The sequence below is a fragment of the Myotis yumanensis genome, unplaced genomic scaffold, assembly GCF_028538775.1.
Source record: "Myotis yumanensis isolate MYYU_CA2020_CCGP unplaced genomic scaffold, mMyoYum1.0.hap1 SCAF_16, whole genome shotgun sequence".
Taxonomy (NCBI): Eukaryota; Metazoa; Chordata; class Mammalia; order Chiroptera; family Vespertilionidae; genus Myotis; species Myotis yumanensis.
Genome location: NW_027223767.1, coordinates 42,684,086 through 42,703,069, shown reverse-complemented (window position 1 = coordinate 42,703,069; position 18,984 = coordinate 42,684,086). Strand labels below are relative to the sequence as shown.

The 18,984-nt window shown below is 46.5% G+C and overlaps 1 protein-coding gene and 1 long non-coding RNA gene across 5 annotated transcripts in view; one reads left to right on the top strand and one right to left on the bottom strand.

Moving 5' to 3' along the window:
• Window positions 1-239: 239 nt before the first annotated feature.
• Window positions 240-11,649, bottom strand: LOC138994110 (uncharacterized). The gene is made up of 2 exons (XR_011468387.1): window positions 11,171-11,649; window positions 240-472 (listed from the first exon to the last, which is right to left on the bottom strand). It is a non-coding gene; the product is annotated as an uncharacterized lncRNA (long non-coding RNA).
• Window positions 11,433-18,984, top strand: part of B4GALNT2 (beta-1,4-N-acetyl-galactosaminyltransferase 2 (SID blood group)) — a 28,002-nt gene continuing 20,450 nt past the window's right edge. The window contains exon 1 of one of the 4 annotated variants that reach the window (XM_070393778.1): window positions 11,433-11,570. In XM_070393778.1, coding sequence (XP_070249879.1) covers window positions 11,557-11,570 — 14 coding nt within the window. In that variant the 5' untranslated portion in view covers window positions 11,433-11,556. Of the gene's footprint in view, window positions 11,571-11,943; window positions 12,286-18,070; window positions 18,131-18,984 lie in introns of those variants that run through there. The other 3 variants (XM_070393779.1, XM_070393780.1, XM_070393777.1) reach the window with 3 other exon arrangements.

Genomic DNA, 18,984 nt, shown 5'->3' with positions numbered 1-18,984 from the left:
GCTCCAGCCCTAGCTGGTTTGGCTCAGTGGACAGAGCATCGGCCTGTGGACTGAAGGGTCCCAGGTTCGATTCTGGTCAAGGGCACATACCCGGGTTGCGGGGCTCGGTCCCCAGTAGGGGACATGCAGGAGGCAGCCAATCAATGATTCTCTCTCATCATTGATGTTTCTATCTCTCTCTCCCTCTCTGAAATCAATAAAAATATATTAACAAAAACAAAAAACAAACTACTCCAACAATGCTTATAAGAAACATTTATTCTCGGGCTTTTGAGTCCAAAGATCAGCTCTGAGTTAGCAGGTCTAGGCTGGGCTCAGCTGGATGACTCTGCGATAGTCTGCTGGTTAGCTAGGTTTGGCTCCAGGCCGTGAGTTTGGTTGGATTGTCTTCCTGGGCTTCTTCTGGCGCCACAGCTGCCACAGCTGAAGGGGACAACAGCTACCTGGGGCATGTTCTTCTAACGGCAGGTCACTGGAATTCAGGGGGAAAAAGTCAATCCATGCAAAGATATCCAGTCTCTTCTAACATCCGTTTGGCTAAAGCAAATGTTATAGCTAAGCCCTAGGTGCAGGGCATGGCCACCCTGAGGCCATTGTGAGAGTGTGATGTATAACTCTATTACAGGGGAATGAAGTATTGGAAGCAATAATTCATTCCACCACAAATAAGATCTCTTCATTGAATACAGGGCTAACTTAAACCCTAGTAATCACAGACACTTCAATGCACTAGAGCTTCCCTTCAAATAATTGCTAACACTTACTACAGAAGTATTATTTCCTAATTCTTTTTTTAAAATATATTTGTATTGATTTTAGAGAGGAAGTGAAGTGAGAGGAAGAGAGTGTGTGTAAATGTGTATGTGTTTGTCTCCCCACGTCCCGCGTGGTTCAGGGTTCAGGATCTGGAAGAGGGCCGCACACAAATGAAAGAAACAAGACAAGTAATAATTTGGAAATATTGGGGGGCCAGGCGGGCAAGTCCAACTCAAGGGGAAGGACTTCCACTGGTGCTCAGGCCTCACCAACCTTTTATTGGTTTGGGATCCACCCATAGCCCTTAGGCAGGCAATTCCCAGTAACAGGCAGACTTGCCCTTTAGCAAGGATTTACATAATAATAAATGGGGAAGTTGCTTCAGCTACCATTGTCTGGACTAACAGTGGGTGCACAGCCCTGACCTTTGCCAGGGCTTCAAGGATCACCAGCCTTTTGGGTTCCTTGTCCATACCTCTCTGCTAGTGAAGACAGTAGGTGGCTTCCCACAGAGTGATAGAAACATCAATGATGAGAGCGTCACTGATGGGCTGCCTCCTGCACACCCCCTACTGGGGATCAAGCCTGCAACCTGGGCCATGTGCCCTGACGGGGAATTGAACCCAGGACCTCTTGGTTCATAGACTGATGCTCAACCACTGAGCCACGCCGGCTGAGCAACTCACTTAATTCTTAAAACAACCTCATGGGATAGGTGCTATTATCATGTGCATTTTTATAAGTGAGGAAACTGAGGCACAGAGATATTAAATAACTTATCCATGGTCAACACAGCAGGTAGGGGGCAGAAGCAAAGCCAGGCTCTGGAGTTCATCTTTTTTTTCAAAAAAATATATTTTATTGATTTTTTACAGAGAGGAAGGGAGAGGGGTAGAGAGTTAGAAACATCAATGAGAGAGAAACATCGATCAGCTGCCTCCTGCACACCTCCCACTGGACAGGGCTCAGTGACTCACTTCTTGACTGCCAAGGTCAGGCCAAAACCAGCCCTGTAGCACCCTTGACTTCTGTCCTTGCTTCATTGTTCCAGACTTGGCCCTGGTCCTTCCTGACTTTCTGTCTCTTCTGTGTCTCTCCCATACTGATTAACCTGGACCTTCCCCTACACCCAGGCACGACACTGTACTGCCTGATATAAGGGAGGTGGAGGGCTTTTCAGAGAACATGGGAAAGAGCACCCCCCCCCCCCCCCCCCACTAATATGCAATTACAAACTCTGACCAGGACTGTGACCATAAAGTACTGGGACACCAAAAGAGGAATCTGACCTGGTCTAAAAGAGGCCACTTTCAGGAAGTGACATTTAACCAGAGAAGTAAAAACCAGACAAAAGCAACATGGGCATATGGAAGAGTCTTTCTTAGAGGGAATAACATGTGAGAGCTTAAACAATCTTAACAGCTCACTGATATCCTAATGTAATCTGCTTAGGCCCTTCCTCCCTCGAGAGCCCAACCCAGCACATCCCCATAGCTTGATTCTTATTCTCAAGCAAGTGACATCACTTCTTTTTTCCTCGAGTTTATGGCAAGCCAGGTGATGAAAGAGGTCGTCAGAGGCCTGCTTGTTGACTCTTGAGCTGGACCTGGGCTCCTCACCCTGTCCTATCCTGAGAATGTATCCCCCACCCCACCATCTCACAGTGGGGGCTGTTCCAAGGACATGGCTTAAAGGAAGGTGTTGAGACCATCTGGACTCTATACATGACTGACCCTCGTTAAGGTCTCTACACTAACGGTGAGATTCTGGTGGGTGGACGCGAAGTTCTACTCACTTTGCAGCCACCCAAGACAATCCTCTCGTTAAGTCCCCTTGTTTATTAAACCTGCCACCTATGAAGCAGCAAGAGAAAAGCAGTTAGTTACTTATAAGACTGTCAGCTGATTTCTCAATAGAAACTCTGAAGTCCAGAAGGGACTGGCACAAAATATTCAAAGTGATTAAAAGCAAGGCCCTACAACCAAGGTTACTCTACTCGGCAAAGCTATCCTTTAGAATCAAAGGAAAGATAATGAGTTTCGTAGACAAGAAAAAGAGTTCATCACCAAATGAGTACTACAAGAAATGTTAAAGGGTGTTCTTTAAGAAGAAGAAGAAGAAAAAAAGATAAAAATATGAATAATAAAATGGTGGTAAATACATATCTATCAATAATTCTTTTAAATGCAAATGGATTAAATGCTCCATTCAAAAGACACAGAGTGGCTGAATGGATAACAAAACAAGATTGAAAGATGCACAAAGACAAAGGTGAAAGGATTTAGGAAGATGTTTCATGAAAATGGAAACAACAAAAAAAGCTGAGGTAGCAATACTTATACCAGACAAAATAGACTTTAAAACAAAGGCTATAACAAGAGACAAAAAGGACCCAGCAATTCCACTTCTGGATACTAGTATTTATCTGAAGAAACCCAAAGCATTAACTGGAAAAGATGTATTCATCCATATGTTCACTGCAGCATATTCACAACTAGTGGCCTGGTGCACAAAATTTGTGCATGAGGGGGGGGGGTGTCCCTCAGCCTGGTCTGCACCCTCTCCAATCTGGGACCCCTGTGGGATTAGGCCTAAACCGGCAGTCAGACATCCCCCTTGCAATCTGGGACCGCTGGCTCCTAACCGTTCACTTGCCTGCCTGCCTGATCACCCCTAACCACTCTGCATACCGGCCTGATTGCCCCAACTGCCCCCCTCTTCTGGTCTGAGCACCCCTAACTGTCCCTCCCTGCCATCCTGATCACCCCCAACTGCCCCCCCACTGGCCTGCTCTCCCCAACTGCCCCCCCACCAGCCTGCTTGCCCCCAACTGCCTCTACCTCAGCCCCACCACCATGGCTTTGTCCTCCCGGTCTAATTAGCATATTACCCTTTTATTAGTATAGATAGCCAAGTTATGTGGTACATATATACAATGGAATATGACTCAGCCATAAAAACAAGCATCTTGCCCTAGCTGGTTTGGCTCCGTGGATAGAGTGTCAGCCTGCGGACTGAAGGGTCCCTGGTTCAATTCCGGTCAAGGGCACATGCCTGAGTTGCAGGTTTGATCCCTGGTCGGGGATGTGCGGGAGGCAGCCGATCGATGATTCTCTCTCATCATTGATGTTTCTGTCTCTCTTTTACTCTCTGAAATCAATAAAGATATATTTTTAAAAAATAATAAAATAAAAACGAATATCTTGCCATCTACAACAACATGGACCTGGAAGGTATTGTGCTGAGTGAAATAAACCAGACAGGGAAGACAATTGCCATATGATTTCATTTATATGTGGAATTTAAAAAAACAAAAAATGAACAAGCAGAACAGAAACAGACTCAACATTTTGATGGTTGCCAGATGGGGGATGGGTGAAAAAGCTAAAGGGATTAAGAAGTACAAATTGGTAGTTACAGAATAGTCATGGGAATGTAAAGTACAGCATAGGGAATATAGTTAATAATATTGTAATAACTATATAGGGTGTCAGATGGGTGCTAGATTTATTGGGGGGTGGTCACTTCGTGTTACATAAATGTCTATGTTGTACACCTGAAATGAATATCATATTGTATGTCAACTGTAACTGGAAAATAAAAAATATTTAAAAATAAATTGTCTAGTTATCTTATGAATAGTATAATTATATTGTTGGACATTGTCATCTGTGATAGAACATTAAGACAAAGTTAACTCAAAAAAAAAAAAAAGGAAAAAGCCTGCCCCCTACCAGTTTGGAGTTGTCTGCCTCTTTCTATGGTCTTTCCTCGCCCTCCAAGTACAGGGCCAGTTTGCAAACCAGCACCAGTATTTTTTGTGCCTCCTTCAGTCCTCTGAGCACTTGACCCCCATCTCCTTTTTTCTTTCCACATACATTTATTGAACACCAGCAAGGACTGGATTTGGGAAGGAGGAAGGTCTAGGGACTATGTGGGCGGGAAAACAATCTTCCCACTCAATGCAGTCATTCACTCAGTCAATGAGCAGTCCTGTGTGAAGCCCTGACAATAGAAAAGTGAATAGGACATGGCCACACTCCTTTGGAGCTGGGAAGTGCCTATCAGGCACGAATACTTTGATAGAGTATCAGAAATCCTTTGACTTCCCTGAGTGCCACTCCTCTTGGCTGAGAGCTCTGTTTTAATAAGACCAGGATGCAAAGCTGGCTTTTTTTTTTTTTTTTTTTTTTAAAGCTGGCTTAATCTACCTTTCAACTCCACCTTTCAGAAGGCTCAGATATGGCACCAGGATCTGCTCAGATATGTTCCAGGTATGCAGCTGAGTTCCCTGTGGACCACTGGAAGCTTCTCCCACAAGGAACAAGTAGACAAGAGCTCAATTGTCAAGAATAAAGAATTTGGCCTTTGGCTCAAGGACACCAGTGCCAGCTGGGAGTGGCTGGGATGATCAAACACAGAGGAGATTCAAATTACATTAAGAACTGGCCGATTTGTCAAAGTGACAACCAGAAATGGGTCAGCAGCCCATTCACCCCAGGGAGAAGTGGAGGTCTTGTCATGGTGGCAAATAGTAACCAGCCATAGTGGAAAAGTTGAGGTCACCCACTGGAAGAGACCACCCTCAGGCTGACTCCAGATGTGAACAGGCCTGGCCACCGTCAGGGCTCTAGGTAATCTTTTTTTTTCTTTTCTTTCTTTTTTTTGTTTATCCACACCTGAGGGTATTCCATTGATTTCTAGGGAGAGTGAAAGAGAGAAAGACAGAGAGAAATACAGTGGGGCCTTGACTTAAGAGTGTCCCGACTAACGAGTTTTTCGAGATATGAGCCGTCTCTCGGCCGATTTTTTGCTTTGAGTTGCGAGCTAAAATTCGGGTTACGAGCCAGCTTCAGATACCCCACCGCTAGTTGGCGCAGCGAACGTCACAGTGAACGCCACAACATCAGCCCAGCATCACGTGTCTCACTCATTCACTTCTTGATTTGACATACGAGTAATTTGAGTTACGAGCTCCGTCACGGAACGAATTAAACTCGTAAGTCAAGGCCCCACTGTATTGATGTGAAAGACACACATCAATTGGTTGTCTCCTGCATGAGCCCAGACCAGGGCCCTGGGCTGGGGAGGAGCCTGCAACCAAGGTACATGCCCTTGACCAGAACTGAACCTGTGGGATCCTTTGGTCTGCAGGCCCGATGCTCTATCCATTGAGCCAAACCCGCTAAGGCTAGTCTTTTTAAAATTTATATTCATGGTTGTTGTTTTTTCAAGTTTGACTTGAACTTGATTTTATTTTTTACATTTTTTTTATTGGTTTCAGAGAGGAAGGGAGAGGAGAGAGATAGAAACATCAATGATGAGAGAGAATCATTGACTGGCTGCCTCCTGCATGCCCCCTACTAGTGATCAAGCCCACAACCCGGGCATGTGACCTTGACAAGAATCAAACCCAGGACCCTTCAATCCACAGGCTGATGCTCTATCCACTGAGCCAAACCAGCTAGGGCTTGAACTTTATATTTTAAAAAATTAAATCTTTATTGTTGAAAGTATTACATATGTCCCCTTTTTTCCCCCATTGATCCTTTTTAGCCCACCCTCTCCCCCGACCCAGGCCTTCACCACACTATTGTCTATGTCCATGGGTTCTTTGGTTAATCTCTTCCCACCCACTCACCCCCTTCCTTCTGAGATTCATCAGTCTGTTCCATGTTTCAGGGCTCCAGGTAGTCTTGAGGGGCCATTTCTTCTCTACCACTCAGGGCAGTAGCACAGAGGCTGCTTTGTTCTGCATCTTGACACCCAGGGACTCCAGCTGCCCTGAGGGAACTGGTGTTAGCAAATCCTCACTTAGCTAACTTTCCCTTCCTTTCCTTTCCCTTTTCCTCACCCTCAGAGCAGGCAGAGGCACTCACAATCACAGAGAATTCTCCTAGGAACTGAAATCACAGGTCACAACACTTCTGTAAGGCAGAAGATAACCTCATCCCCACTTCAAAGCCATAAGAGTTTTCCCATTTTGATAAAGCTGGTGAGGCAGGGTGTCCAGTGGAGCCAGCACTGACTGGCCTTAAGGACACAGCTCTGGGGACAAGTCCTAGCTCCACTGTAGGCCACAAAAGTTTGAACAAGTCATGAAATCTTTCATAAGCTGTGTCTTCACATCTTTTAAACAGTTCACAGTGTTATTAGGAGGGTTGAATTAAGGAGGATATTGTGGAGACAACCAAGATGGTGGTGTAGGTAAATGCTGGTACTCGCGCCGGTACTAGCACCAATCTGCCTTGCTTCACAGCTGGGCCTCGCCTCCTGCACAGCAGCTCTCCCACTTTAGCTGGTCCTCAGCCAATTGGCCTGGAAATCAACTCCTCCCAGAAATGCCAATAACAATGAAGGCTCAACTACAAGACTGTTCACACAGCCCACACAGGGGCACACCTAGAGGGCCCAACTCAGGGGACTAGAGAGGCTGAGCCACTGGCCCTATGGGACACCTACTACACAAGGCCACCCTACCAATCCCAGGAGATATAGCAGCTCTACCTGATACATGGGAACAAACATAGGGAAGCAGCCAAAATGTGGAGACAAAGAAACAGAAGCAAGCAAACTACTGGATACAGAGTTCAATACCATGGTTATAAGGTTATTCTAGTATCTTCATGAGACTTTCAAGGAACTCAGTGAGAATGTCAAAGACATGAAAAAGGACCAGTCAGGAATTAAGCATACACTAACTGAAGTAAAGAACAATTAAAAAAAAAAAAAGAACAATTTACAGGGATTCAACAGTAGAGTAGAGGATTCTGAGAATCAAATCAATGATTTGGAATATGAGGAAGCAAAAAACATCCTATCAGAAGAGCAAAAAGAAAAAAAAATGAAGATAGTGTAAAAGAGCCTCTGGGACAGCTTCAAGCGTACCAACATCCGCATTATGGGGGTTCCAGAAGGAGAAGAGAGAGCCAGATATTGAAAACCTATTTGAAGAAACAATGACAGAAAAATTCCCCTACCTGGTGAAAGAAATAGACTTACAAGTCCAGGAAGCACAGAGTCCCAAACAAGAGGAACTCAAAGAGCCCCACACCAAGACACATCATAATTAAAATGCCAAAGGTTAAAGACAAAGAATCTTATAGGCAGCAAGAGAAAAGCAGTTAGTTACCTATAAGGGAGTGCCCATAGGACTGTCAGCTGATTCCTCAACAGCGACTTTGCAGGCCAGAGGGGGGTGGCAAGAAATATTCAAAGTGATGAATAGCAAGAACCTACGACCAAGATTACTCACCCAGAAATGCTATTTAGAATTGAAGGTCAGATAAAGAGCTTCATAGACAAAAAGCCTGTATTACATGAAATGTTAAAGGATATTCAAGGAGGAGGAAGAAGGGAAGGAGGAGAAGGAGGAGGAGGAGGAGAAATATGAACAATAAAATGGCAATAAATACATATATGTCAAAAATTGAATCTAAAAATCAAAATAAATGAGCAAGGAATCTAATAAACAAAATAAACTGATGAATAAAATAGAACCAGAGGCATGGAAACAGAGAACAGACTGATGAATCTCAGAGGGAAGGGGGGCAGGGGAGGAGGGAAGAGATTAACCAAAGAACTTATATGCATATATGCATTACCTATGTATTGTAGAAGACCGAAGAAACCCAAGCGACGCTTAGAGAAATGGAGTTACACAGCTTTATTACACCAGCGGTCTCAGAGGAGTTGTCTCCAGAGTCTGAGCAAACCAATATGGTGGAAGCCCTTCTTACCCTTTGGTTTCTTTCTTTCTTTTTAAAAAAAAAAATATTTCTTTATTGATTTCAGAGAGGAAGGAAGAGGGAGCGAGAGATAGAAGCATCAATGATGAGAGAGAATCACCAATCGGCTGCCTCCTGCACTCCCCACACTGGGGATCGAGCCCCGCAACCCAGGCATGTGCTCTTGGCCAGAATCGAACCCGGGACCCTTCAGTCCGCAGGTCGATGTTCTATCCACTGAGCCAAACTAGCTAGGGCCCCTTTGGTTTCTTTTGTCTCCCAAATATGGATGGGGACTTCCAGACCTCTCGTGGGCTTTGCAAAAAGCCCCGTGGGTTGGGATGGGGGCGTTGAAGCCCTATCTAAGGGCCTGGCCTGGCGCCAGCGCTGATAACCCCCTCTGGGGGTTGTGTACTGTTACTTAATGATAGGTTATCAAGGATGTACATTAGGTTACTGGCACAGATTCAGATTGCTAGCTCCCCAAACATCAGGGTTACATGGAATTAGCCTTTTAGCCTTCTCGTATGGACATAGACAATAGGGTGGTGAAGGCCTGGGGTGGGGTGGGAACCGGGTGGAAGGAGTCAATGGGGGGGAAAAGGGGGACATCTGTAAACTCTCAAAATAAGGAGTACAAAAGAAAAAGGAGGAAACTGTATACGAAATCCCTCTGTAAGCACGGAGGTCATTGTACTGCGTGGACACGGTAAGTGCGGTGCTTTGATGAGTGCTGTCCAGGAAAGCATAGCACCCCTCTTGGCGCTGTTTCTAGGAAATAGTTCCCTGCAGTTGCTACTTCAGAGCTCCCCTCCCGCAGGGTTTCTCTTCTGCTGCCTGCCCAGGCCCAGAGCTGAATTTGGGACTCTCCTACACCAAGGCTGTCGATCCTTCTGGCGTTTCTTTCTACTCACTTTCCTGACTTACTTGGCTCCATTCATTTTTCTCATTCTTTTTTTTTTAAAATATACTTTATTGATTTTTTACAGAGAAGAAGGGAGAGGGATAGAGAGTTAGAAACATCGACGAGAGAGATTGATCAGCTGCCTCCTGCACACTCCCCACTGGGGATGTGCCCGCAACCAGGGTACATGCCCTTGACCAGAATCGAACCTGGGACCCTTGAGTCCACAGGCCGACGCTCTATCCACTGAGCCAAACCGGTTCGGCCATTTTTCTTTCTTTACACCACCTTGTATTTTATGTATCTCTGTCTTAAATTCTTCGGGGGACAAAGCAGGCCACAATTAAGTACACACTGTTACATACAGAAACACTATTTTGCACGCCACTGTTTTGTGTACTTAAAAAAAAAGTCATGCTTGTGACTCCTAAGTCATAGTTAAATACAATAAAATCATAACTGAGATGACTCACAAGAAGGAGCCCAACACGCGCCTGGCTTGTGAAAAGGGTCCCACAAATTTCATCAGAAATTCACCAGACACCTCCAGGCGCCAAGGCATTAAATGGCTGCTAGGGTCTGTTGCATATTCAGCCTCCTCCAGCTTTCTTTCCTCCGGCGTCTTTTGCCGGAACAGTTCCGGTGGGGTAAGGGGTGAACTGGAGTGTTGAGGTGGAGCAAAGGCCGTTAAGCGTGGTGAACCCAAGCATGAGGTGGGGAGTGGAGGAAAGAGAAAAGGCGGCGAGGCTCTGGACCTGTGAACCTGTGGGGGGCGGGGAGGGAAACTAGAAGTGGGCACAGGGATTTTGTTCTTTTTAAAAATTGATTTCAGCCGAAACCGGTTTGGCTCAGTGGATAGAGCGTCGGCCTGCGGACTGAAAGGTCCCAGGTTCGATTCCGGTCAAGGGCATGTGCCTGGGTTGCGGGCACATCCCCAGTAGGAGATGTGCAGGAGGCAGCTGGTCGATGTTTCTCTCTCATCGATGTTTCTAACTCTCTATCTCTCTCTCCCTTCCTCTCTGTAAAAAAAAAATCAATAAAATATATTTTTAAAAAAAAATTGATTTCAGAGAGGAAGGGAGAGGGGGAGAGATGTAGAAACATCAATGATGATAACCATCTTTCGGCTGCCTCCTGCACGGCCCCTACTGGGGATCGAGCCCGCAACCCGGGCATGTACCCTAGACCTGGGACCTTTCAGTCCGCAGGCAGGCGCTCTATCCACTGAGTCGAACCTGCTAGGGCCCTAGCCGGTAGGGCTGTTGTTCTTTCAAGATGGAGAGAAAAGTCCGATTAGCTGCCGAGAAGGAGGAAGGTCCCAGTTAGAGGCTGGGAAGTCTGAGAGCCCCGCGGGAGCCGGGCGGCAGCCGTCCTGCAGGGTGCGCCCCGGGTTCCAAGCGCGGTTCGCCCCCTGGCTCCCGCAGCCCCGGAAGGGAGAAGGGAACTGAGGGTGCCCCCGCGCGCTCTTGTCCGAGAGGGGGCACATGGCCGTGTTCCTGTCCAGCCTCTCCCTGCCCGGGACCATCCAGAGGTTTGGGTACACGGCTGAGTCCGCGCGCTCCTCCGCAGACAGGCCCCTTCTATTAACTCGGACCTCCGACGGGGTGGAGCCTGGTAGGCTGGGGGCTCCGCGACCGACCGAGGGGCACACATTGCTCGATTCGCCGCGCCGGCTTCCGAGCCACCCAGACGCGGTTGGAATCCTAGCTCCACTTCCCAGCTCATCATCCCCGCGTTGCCTCGGTTTCCCTTTCCTAAAAGTGGAGCTGAGAACAGGACTCACCTCTTAGGGCTGTTGTGACGAATAAATGGCACCACGTCAATAAGGCGGCCAGTGCCGAGCCCGTACCTGGTACCCTCAGCAGGGCTGCGGGCATGGCTGGCACCCTCTCCAGCGCCAGGGACTGGTCTGTCCCGGTGAGGGTTGGGACTCCCCAGACGCCGGCACGCAGGTTTGGACTTGCTGGCGCCCAGCTAGGCTCCTCGACAGACCCAGAGGTGGGCGGGGGTTGGTGGTGACGTGGACTTGGGGACCTACCCGAGCTCTCCGGGCCTCCTCCACCTGCCCTGCTTGAGACTTTGCGGTTGGTGCCAGGCGGGGCAGTCGGCGGGGAGGCTGCCCGGCTGGGCTCCAGCAGCTCCGGTCCTTCCGAGGCGGCGTGATTCACAATGACCTTGTGCGGGTGAGTGGCCCGCGAGCGCAGAGAAGCGGGAGGTGAAACTCAGCCGGGCGGGCGCGCCGTCGGAGAGCGCCAGGCGCGGGGGCTGAGAACGCCGGGGCGGGGGAGGCGCTGGTTGGTCTCTAAATTGAGTCCAGCCCGCGCCCCCTCCCCCCGCAGGTGAGGGCAGCGGGAAGGGGACGGCGCTTGGCGACGCTGTTGCTGTGAACATTTTTTTTCTGTTAAAAAATTCGACGTGGAGGCTGCCTCTCGTGGCCGGGAAGGTGGAAAGGGGACTTCGGAGCGCAGGATTCCGGTCTCTGGGTGGAACCCGGAGGCTCTGACCCAGGAAAGCTGGGGCGTCTTTCCTGCGCCCGGGACCGACCGCCTAGGGGACTGGGGTCCCCGCGCGAGGGCCGCGGGCTCTGGACGGTCGGGGAGCGGAGGCTGCGTCCACTCCGCGGTTTCAGAAAGCACCCGAACCGGAAGGATTTGGGAAGCCGATTTCCAGCTCCACGCGCACAGCCCCTCGCCACGGAGTGAACTTCTGTGTGTGTCCCGGAGCGCTGTGGAGCCTCTAAGAGTAGCGTGATGATTAACGGAGAAAGGAGACGTGGAGGTTTATCAACTACTTCGAAGGATCAGAAATACAGTTTGTGTCTCTTTATCCCCAAAGTTTCTCCCCTGGTATTTACTAGAACAATCATGTAGTACAAGGAAGTCATCTCGTGAAAATATGGTGAGATGATGTTTGTTTTTTATTTTTATTTTTATTTATTTTTTTAAAATATTTTATTGATTTTCTACAGAGAGGAAGGGAGAGAGACAGAGAGCCAGAAACATCGATGAGAGAGAAACATCGATCAGCCGCCTCCTGCACACTCCCCACTGGAGATGTGCCCGCAACCCAGGCACATGCCCCTGACCGGAATCGAACCCGGGACCCCTCGGTTCCCAGGCCGACGCTCTATCCACTGAGCCAAACCGGTTTCGGCTTATTTGTTTTTTTTTAAAAATATATTTTATTGATTTTTTACAGAGAGGAAGGGAGAGGGATAGAGTTAGAAACACCGAGCAGCTGCCTCCTGCACACCCCCTACTGGGGATGTGCCCGCAACCAAGGTACATGCCCTTGACTGGAATCGAACCTGGGACCTTTCAGTCGGCAGGATGCTCTATCCACTGAGCCAAACCGGTCAGGGCTGTTTTTTATTTTTTGCCTGGGACGGGAACGGAAAAGGAAAAGGGAAAGGCTCAGGTGACTCCCAGGAGGAGAGCGAGTCTAATGTGTTGTGTTTTTTTTGTTTGTTTGTTTATTAATTAAGGCATTACATCTGGTCCTAGTCTGATGTGTTTTGAGCGTTAAAACAAAGCACAATTGATCACTTGGACAGCTGGACTCATACACAAAAGGACTGGGCTTAACTGATGTTTGCTAGCTGGTGTGACCTTAGGGGGACTAGAGTTCCTCTCTCCAAAGTAACTTCTTTTATTTATTTATTTGTTAATTCTCACCCGAGGATATTTTTTTAAAATATTTTTTTTTATTGATTTCAGAGAGGAGGGAAAGAGAGAGATAGAAACATCAATGATGCCGAACCGGTTTGGCTCAGTGGACAGAGCATCGGCCTGCGGACTGAAGGGTCCCAGGTTCGATTCCGGTCAAGGGCATGTACCTTGGTTGCGGGCACATCCCCAGTAGGGGGCGTGTAGGAGGCAGCTGCTCGGTGTTTCTAACTCTATCCCTCTCCCTTCCTCTCTGTAAAAAATCAATAAAATATATATTAAAAAAAAAAAGAAACATCAATGATGAGGGGGAATCATTGATCGGTGCCTCCTGCACACCCCACACCTGCAACCCAGGCATGTGCCCCACCCGCAATCAACTGTGACTTCCTGGTTCATAGTTTGGTGTTCAACTTCTGAGTTATGCCCGCTGGGCAACCCAAGGATATTTTGTCCATTGATTTTTAGAGTGTAAGGGAGGGAGGACGGGGGAAGAGAGAGAGAGAGAGAGAGAGAGAGAGAGAGATTGATTGGTTGCGTCCCTCCAGCGCACGCCCGGGGCTTGGGGTCAAACCCGTGACCAAGGTGTGTGCCTGTGACTGGGAATCCGACCCGTGACCCTTCAGTCCGTGGATGAACGCTCTAACCACTGAGCAAGACCAGCCAGGGCCAAAGAAACTTCTTTTAAACTTTCCTTTGCTTCTAAGTTTACCTTTTCATTCAAAAATGTCTGAATTTGAAATGGGTACATTCTGTGCCCATTTATTAGTTGGTGTCTTGGTTGTTTTTTCTCATAAATGAATTAAGATTAGATCTTTGCTCTCGTAATAGTCCAATTACCATTTTAATTTCAGTGTTGATTTTCAATGTGCAGACATTTTTAAAAGTTGGGATGCAGACACAAAGATAAAGCCCACGGAAATCATGAGACTACCTTTCTAGGCAAAATAAAAATCGAGGCTATTGGTTAACTGGTTTCCGTGGTCTGCAGGGAGCTTGACAGCAGGGCCATCCCTGCTCAGGTACAGGAGTCCCTCAGGGCAATGAGGATCACCATCTTCTTACTCAGGCCTAAACTGCCCTCCAGTCTCTGTATCTGGACTAGGAGAACTGCATGGCAGCGCTAAACAGCTGCACCTGCCTGGAAGGGTCGAGTGGTCATCAGCTGACACAGATGCCTGGCTCATTTCCTTATTTCTCACTGACTTTATAAATTGGACTTTGGCTCTTTCTTTTTTTTTTAAATTAAATCTTTATTGTTCATATTATTACAGTTGTTCCTCTTTTTTCTCCCCATAGCTCCCCTCCACCTGGTTCCCCTCCCACCCTCCGCCCTCACCCCCCGCCCCCGTCCTCATTCATAGGTGCATGATTTTTGTCCAGTCTCTTCCCACATCCCCCACACCCCTTTCCCCCCCAAGAATAGTCAGTCCACTCCCTTTCTATGCCCCTGATTCTATTATAATCACCAGTTTATTCTGATCATCAGATTATTTATTCACTTGATTTTTAGATTCACTTATTGATGGATGTGTATTTGTTGTTCATAATTTGTATCTTTACCTTTTTCTTCTTCTTCCTCTTCTTAAAGGATGCCTTTCAGCATTTCATATAATACTGGTTTAGTGGTGATGAACCCCTTTAGCTTTTTCTTATCTGTGAAGCTCTTTATCTGACCTTCACTTCTGAATGATAGCTTTGCTGGATAAAGTAATCTTGGTTGTAGGTTCTTGCTATTCATCACTTTGAATATTTCTTGCCACTCCCTTCTGGCCTGCATAGTTTCTGTTGAGAAATCAGCTGACAGTCATATGGGTACTCCCTTGTAGGTAATTGAGTCTCTTTCTCTTGCTGCTTTTAAGATTCTCTCTTTGTCTTTTGCTCTTGGCATTTTAATTATGATGTGTCTTGGTGTGGTCCTCTTTGGATTCTGTTTGTTTGGGGTTCTCTGCACTTCCTGGACTTGTAAGTCTATTTCTTTCACCAGGTAGGGGAAGCTTTCTGTCATTATTTCTTCAAATAGGTTTTCAATATCTTGCTCTCTCTCTTCCTCTGGCACCCCTATAATTCGGATGTTGGTACGCTTGAAGCTGTCCCAGAGGCTCCTTACACTATCTTCGCAGTTTTGGATTCTTTTTTCATTTTGCTTTTCCGATTGGGTGTTTTTGCTTCTTTGTATTTCAAATCTTTGACTTGATTCTTGCGGTTCTCTGGTCTGCTGTTGGGAGTCTGTATAATATTTTTTTAGAAATATATTTTATTGATTTTTTACAGAGAGGAAGGGAGAGGGATAGAGAGTTAGAAACATGGATGAAAGAGAAGCATCGATCAGCTGCCTCCTGCACATCCCCCACTGGGGGTGTGCTGGCAACCAAGGTACATGCCCTTGACCGGAATCGAACCTGGGACCCTCCAGTCCCCAGGCCGACGCTCTATCCAGTGAGCCAAACCAGCCAGGCTGTATAATATTCTTTATTTCAGTCAGTGTATGCTTAATTTTTAGTTGGTCCTTTATCACAACATTGAGGGTCTCACTAGATTTCTTGAGGGTCTCATTAAGTTTATTGGCGGTTTCTAGAAAATTCTTGAAAAACTTTATAAGTGTGGTTTTGAACTCTATATCAAGTAGTTTGCTTTCCTTCATTTCTGTCATTTGTGCCCTGTTTCTTTGTCTCGGCATTTTTATGCTTCGCTGTGTCGATAGAGTGGCTTTCTGTGCTAAGTGTCCTTTAGGGCCCCGTGGCTCAGCCTCCCCAATTACCTGAGGTAGACACTCTTGGTGCACCCCCTTGTGGGCTTTGTGCACAGTCTTGTTGTAGTTAAGCCTTGATTGTTGTAGGTAACACTGGGAGGAATTGACCTCCAGGCCAATTGGCTGTGAGAATCAGCTGTGTCTACTGTGGGAGAACTTCTGTGCTGAAGACACCCTTCTGGGGCAAGACTTGCTTCAGTGGGGCTTTGGTGCTCACTGAGTCTGCCTCCTGAGTGTGTCCCTTATGGGTCTGAATTGTAATTGGCTGGTCCCACTCTGACCACTGGGTACACTGGCTCTTGGATCTAACGAGGTGCTAATCTAGCCTCTGCCTGAGGCTACCCAGCAGAAGCCAGCTGAAAAGCAATGCAAGTTGCCCTGGGGCCTTGGGGCAGCTGCAGTTTGTTAAGTAATTTTCAGATTACAAAAGGCCGGGCCTTTCATGTGCAAAAGCCTCCATGCAAGGCTTGGGCAGGCGGGGTCCCAGGGGATCAACAGGGCGGGTGGAGTGAGCAGTATGGCTGCTCTCAGTCCTGCCCTCAGAGGCCCCGGCAATCACTGCGAGCGCCTCCGAGAGAAAGCTGCCCTCAAGTTCTGACTGATGCCAGATAGTCCAGTTTCTCCCCGTATGAGTCTGGGTCCCCAGAGACTCACCCGGAACTGGAGCTCAGAGCTTGAGACTCCCTCCCAATTGAAAAAGACAATCGTGTCCTCAGCCGCCAGCCCTCTCCGCATGCACCTCCGCACCTTTGTACTTTACTTCCGCACTGCAGCTCCTCTGAATCTCGGTATGCTTTTCTCTTTCCTTCTAGTTGTAGAATTTCCACTCAGCCAGCCTTCCTGTGGTTCTGGATGATGTCCGTTCTGTCTTTTAGTTGTATTTTTGAAGTGGTTGTACGAGGCAGCGGTCTCCGGTGTTTACCTATGCTGCCATCTTGGTTTCCTGGCTCTTTCTTGAAGGTTTCTCAAATATGGTCCAAACAGGGGTTCTCAAACTACGGCCCGCGGGCCACATGCAAATACAAATATTGTATTTGTTCCCGTTTTGTTTTTTTACTTCAAAATTAGATATGTGCAGTGTGCATAGGAATTTGATCATAGTCTTTTTTTTAAACTATAGTCCAGTCCTCCAACAGTCTGAGGGACAGTGAACTGGCCCCCTGTTTAAAAAGTTTGAGGACCCCTGAACTAGAATATCAGACCCATACAATTATAAGTTTAACACCCCCACTTAGGCACAAAAACAGTGCAGTTTTACTGGGGTAGAACGTTTGTTGTTATCTGTTGATTCAGCTGTTGAACATTTTATTGGCCATCTTTACCCACATAATTCCTATTAATGACTGCTTTAAAATGCTGTCCCTAGCTGGAACCAGGTTTGATAAAAAGAACTCCAAGCTGAGGCAGATCTGATCACATGGTCAAACTTGACTAAGAGTAAGTAAAAGTCTGTTTTTTGGCCAGTGCTTCTTTTTTTTTTTTTTTTTAAATATATTTTATTGATTTTTTACAGAGAGGAAGGGAAAGAGATAGATAGTTAGAAACATCGATGGGAGAGAAACATCGATCAGCTGCCTCCTGCACATCTCCCACTGGGGATGTGCCTGCAACCCAGATACATGCCCTTGACCGGAATCGAACCTGGGACCTTTCAGTCCGCAGGCCGACGCTCTATCCACTGAGCCAAACCGGTTTCGGCATTGGCCAGTGCTTCTATAACTTGATTACCTCAAATACACCTATCTTTTTTTGAATACCACTTTGGAAAATCAGATGCTACAGAAATATATAACAAAGTAGTGAAAATTTCACCTAAAATTTTAAAAAATATATATTTTATTGATTTTTTACAGAGAGGAAGGGAGAGGGATAGAGAGTTAGAAACATCCATCAGCTGCCTCCTGCACACCCCCTACTGGGGATGTGCCTGCAACCAAGGTACATGCCCTTGACCAGAATCGAACCTGGAACTCTTCAACCACCTAAAATTTTTGTATATATTCATTTTTTTGTTTATTCCACCCACTTATTTGCTTATTTCAGAACCAGCATCATACTTTTAATAATTATAACTTTATAATAATTTTATTATGTAGTGGTAGCCCAGCCTGGTACACAGCCATTCCTCTTATTTGTAATATTTTCCTTGTTATTCTCATGTGTTACTTCCAATACACTTTAGAAACATTTTTTTAAAATATATTTTTATTGAATTTTTACAGAGAGAAGAAGGGAGAGGGATAGAGAGTTAGAAACATCGATGAGAGAGAAACATCGATCAGCTGCCTCCTGCACAACCGCTACTGGGGATGTGCCTGCAACCAAGGTACATGCCCTTGACCGGAATCGAACCTGGGACCCTTGAGTCCGCAGGCTGACGCTCTATCCACTGAGCCAAACTGGTTCGGCATAGAAACATTTTGAAATTTTAAAAATCCTGTTGTGGTTTCATGTATGTGATTATTATATTGAATTTATAGAGTAATATAGGATGAAGTTATACCAGTACAATATTGAGTTATTCTCGTCAAGAATAAGGAATTTATCTTCATTTATTTATATTTCCCTAAGGTAGAGGTGACTTGCTTAATGCTTAATTCTTTATTTGTTCAAAGACAGAATTAATACTTGATCACTGCAAATAAGAAAAAGAGAATATAGGAATATGTTGATATAAAAATACGTTGAGCCCTAGCCATTTGGCTCAGTGGATAGAGTGTCAGCCTGTGGACTGAAGGATCCTGGGGGTGGAGGGGAGGGACGATGTTTATTTCATAACTAGCTACTGTTAGGCCTATAGGGCAATACAATCCTTATCGGCCATTTGTAAGCTTCCCGCCACAGGAGAACAAAAGACCAGGAAAAATTCGCTGGACACCAGGAGGTAGACCATACAAGGAGTGAAAACTGTCCTGAAGGCATCTGATTGCACATCTGCATTCCATCTCATTCCAATCCCACCAGCTCAGCCCCCAAACCCCACTGATGACAAGTTTCCCACCAGTGACTGCATGTAAGGATGAAACTCCAGCTCCTGGGTGCTGCTGTCATTGACCCAATGTCCCCTTGGCTCGGTGCTGTGCAGCCTTTCCCTTCGGATAGCCCACCCTCACCCCCACCCCCACCCTTAAATAAATTCAGTTTTTCTTTTCTTTTTAAAAAAATATTTTTTTATTGATT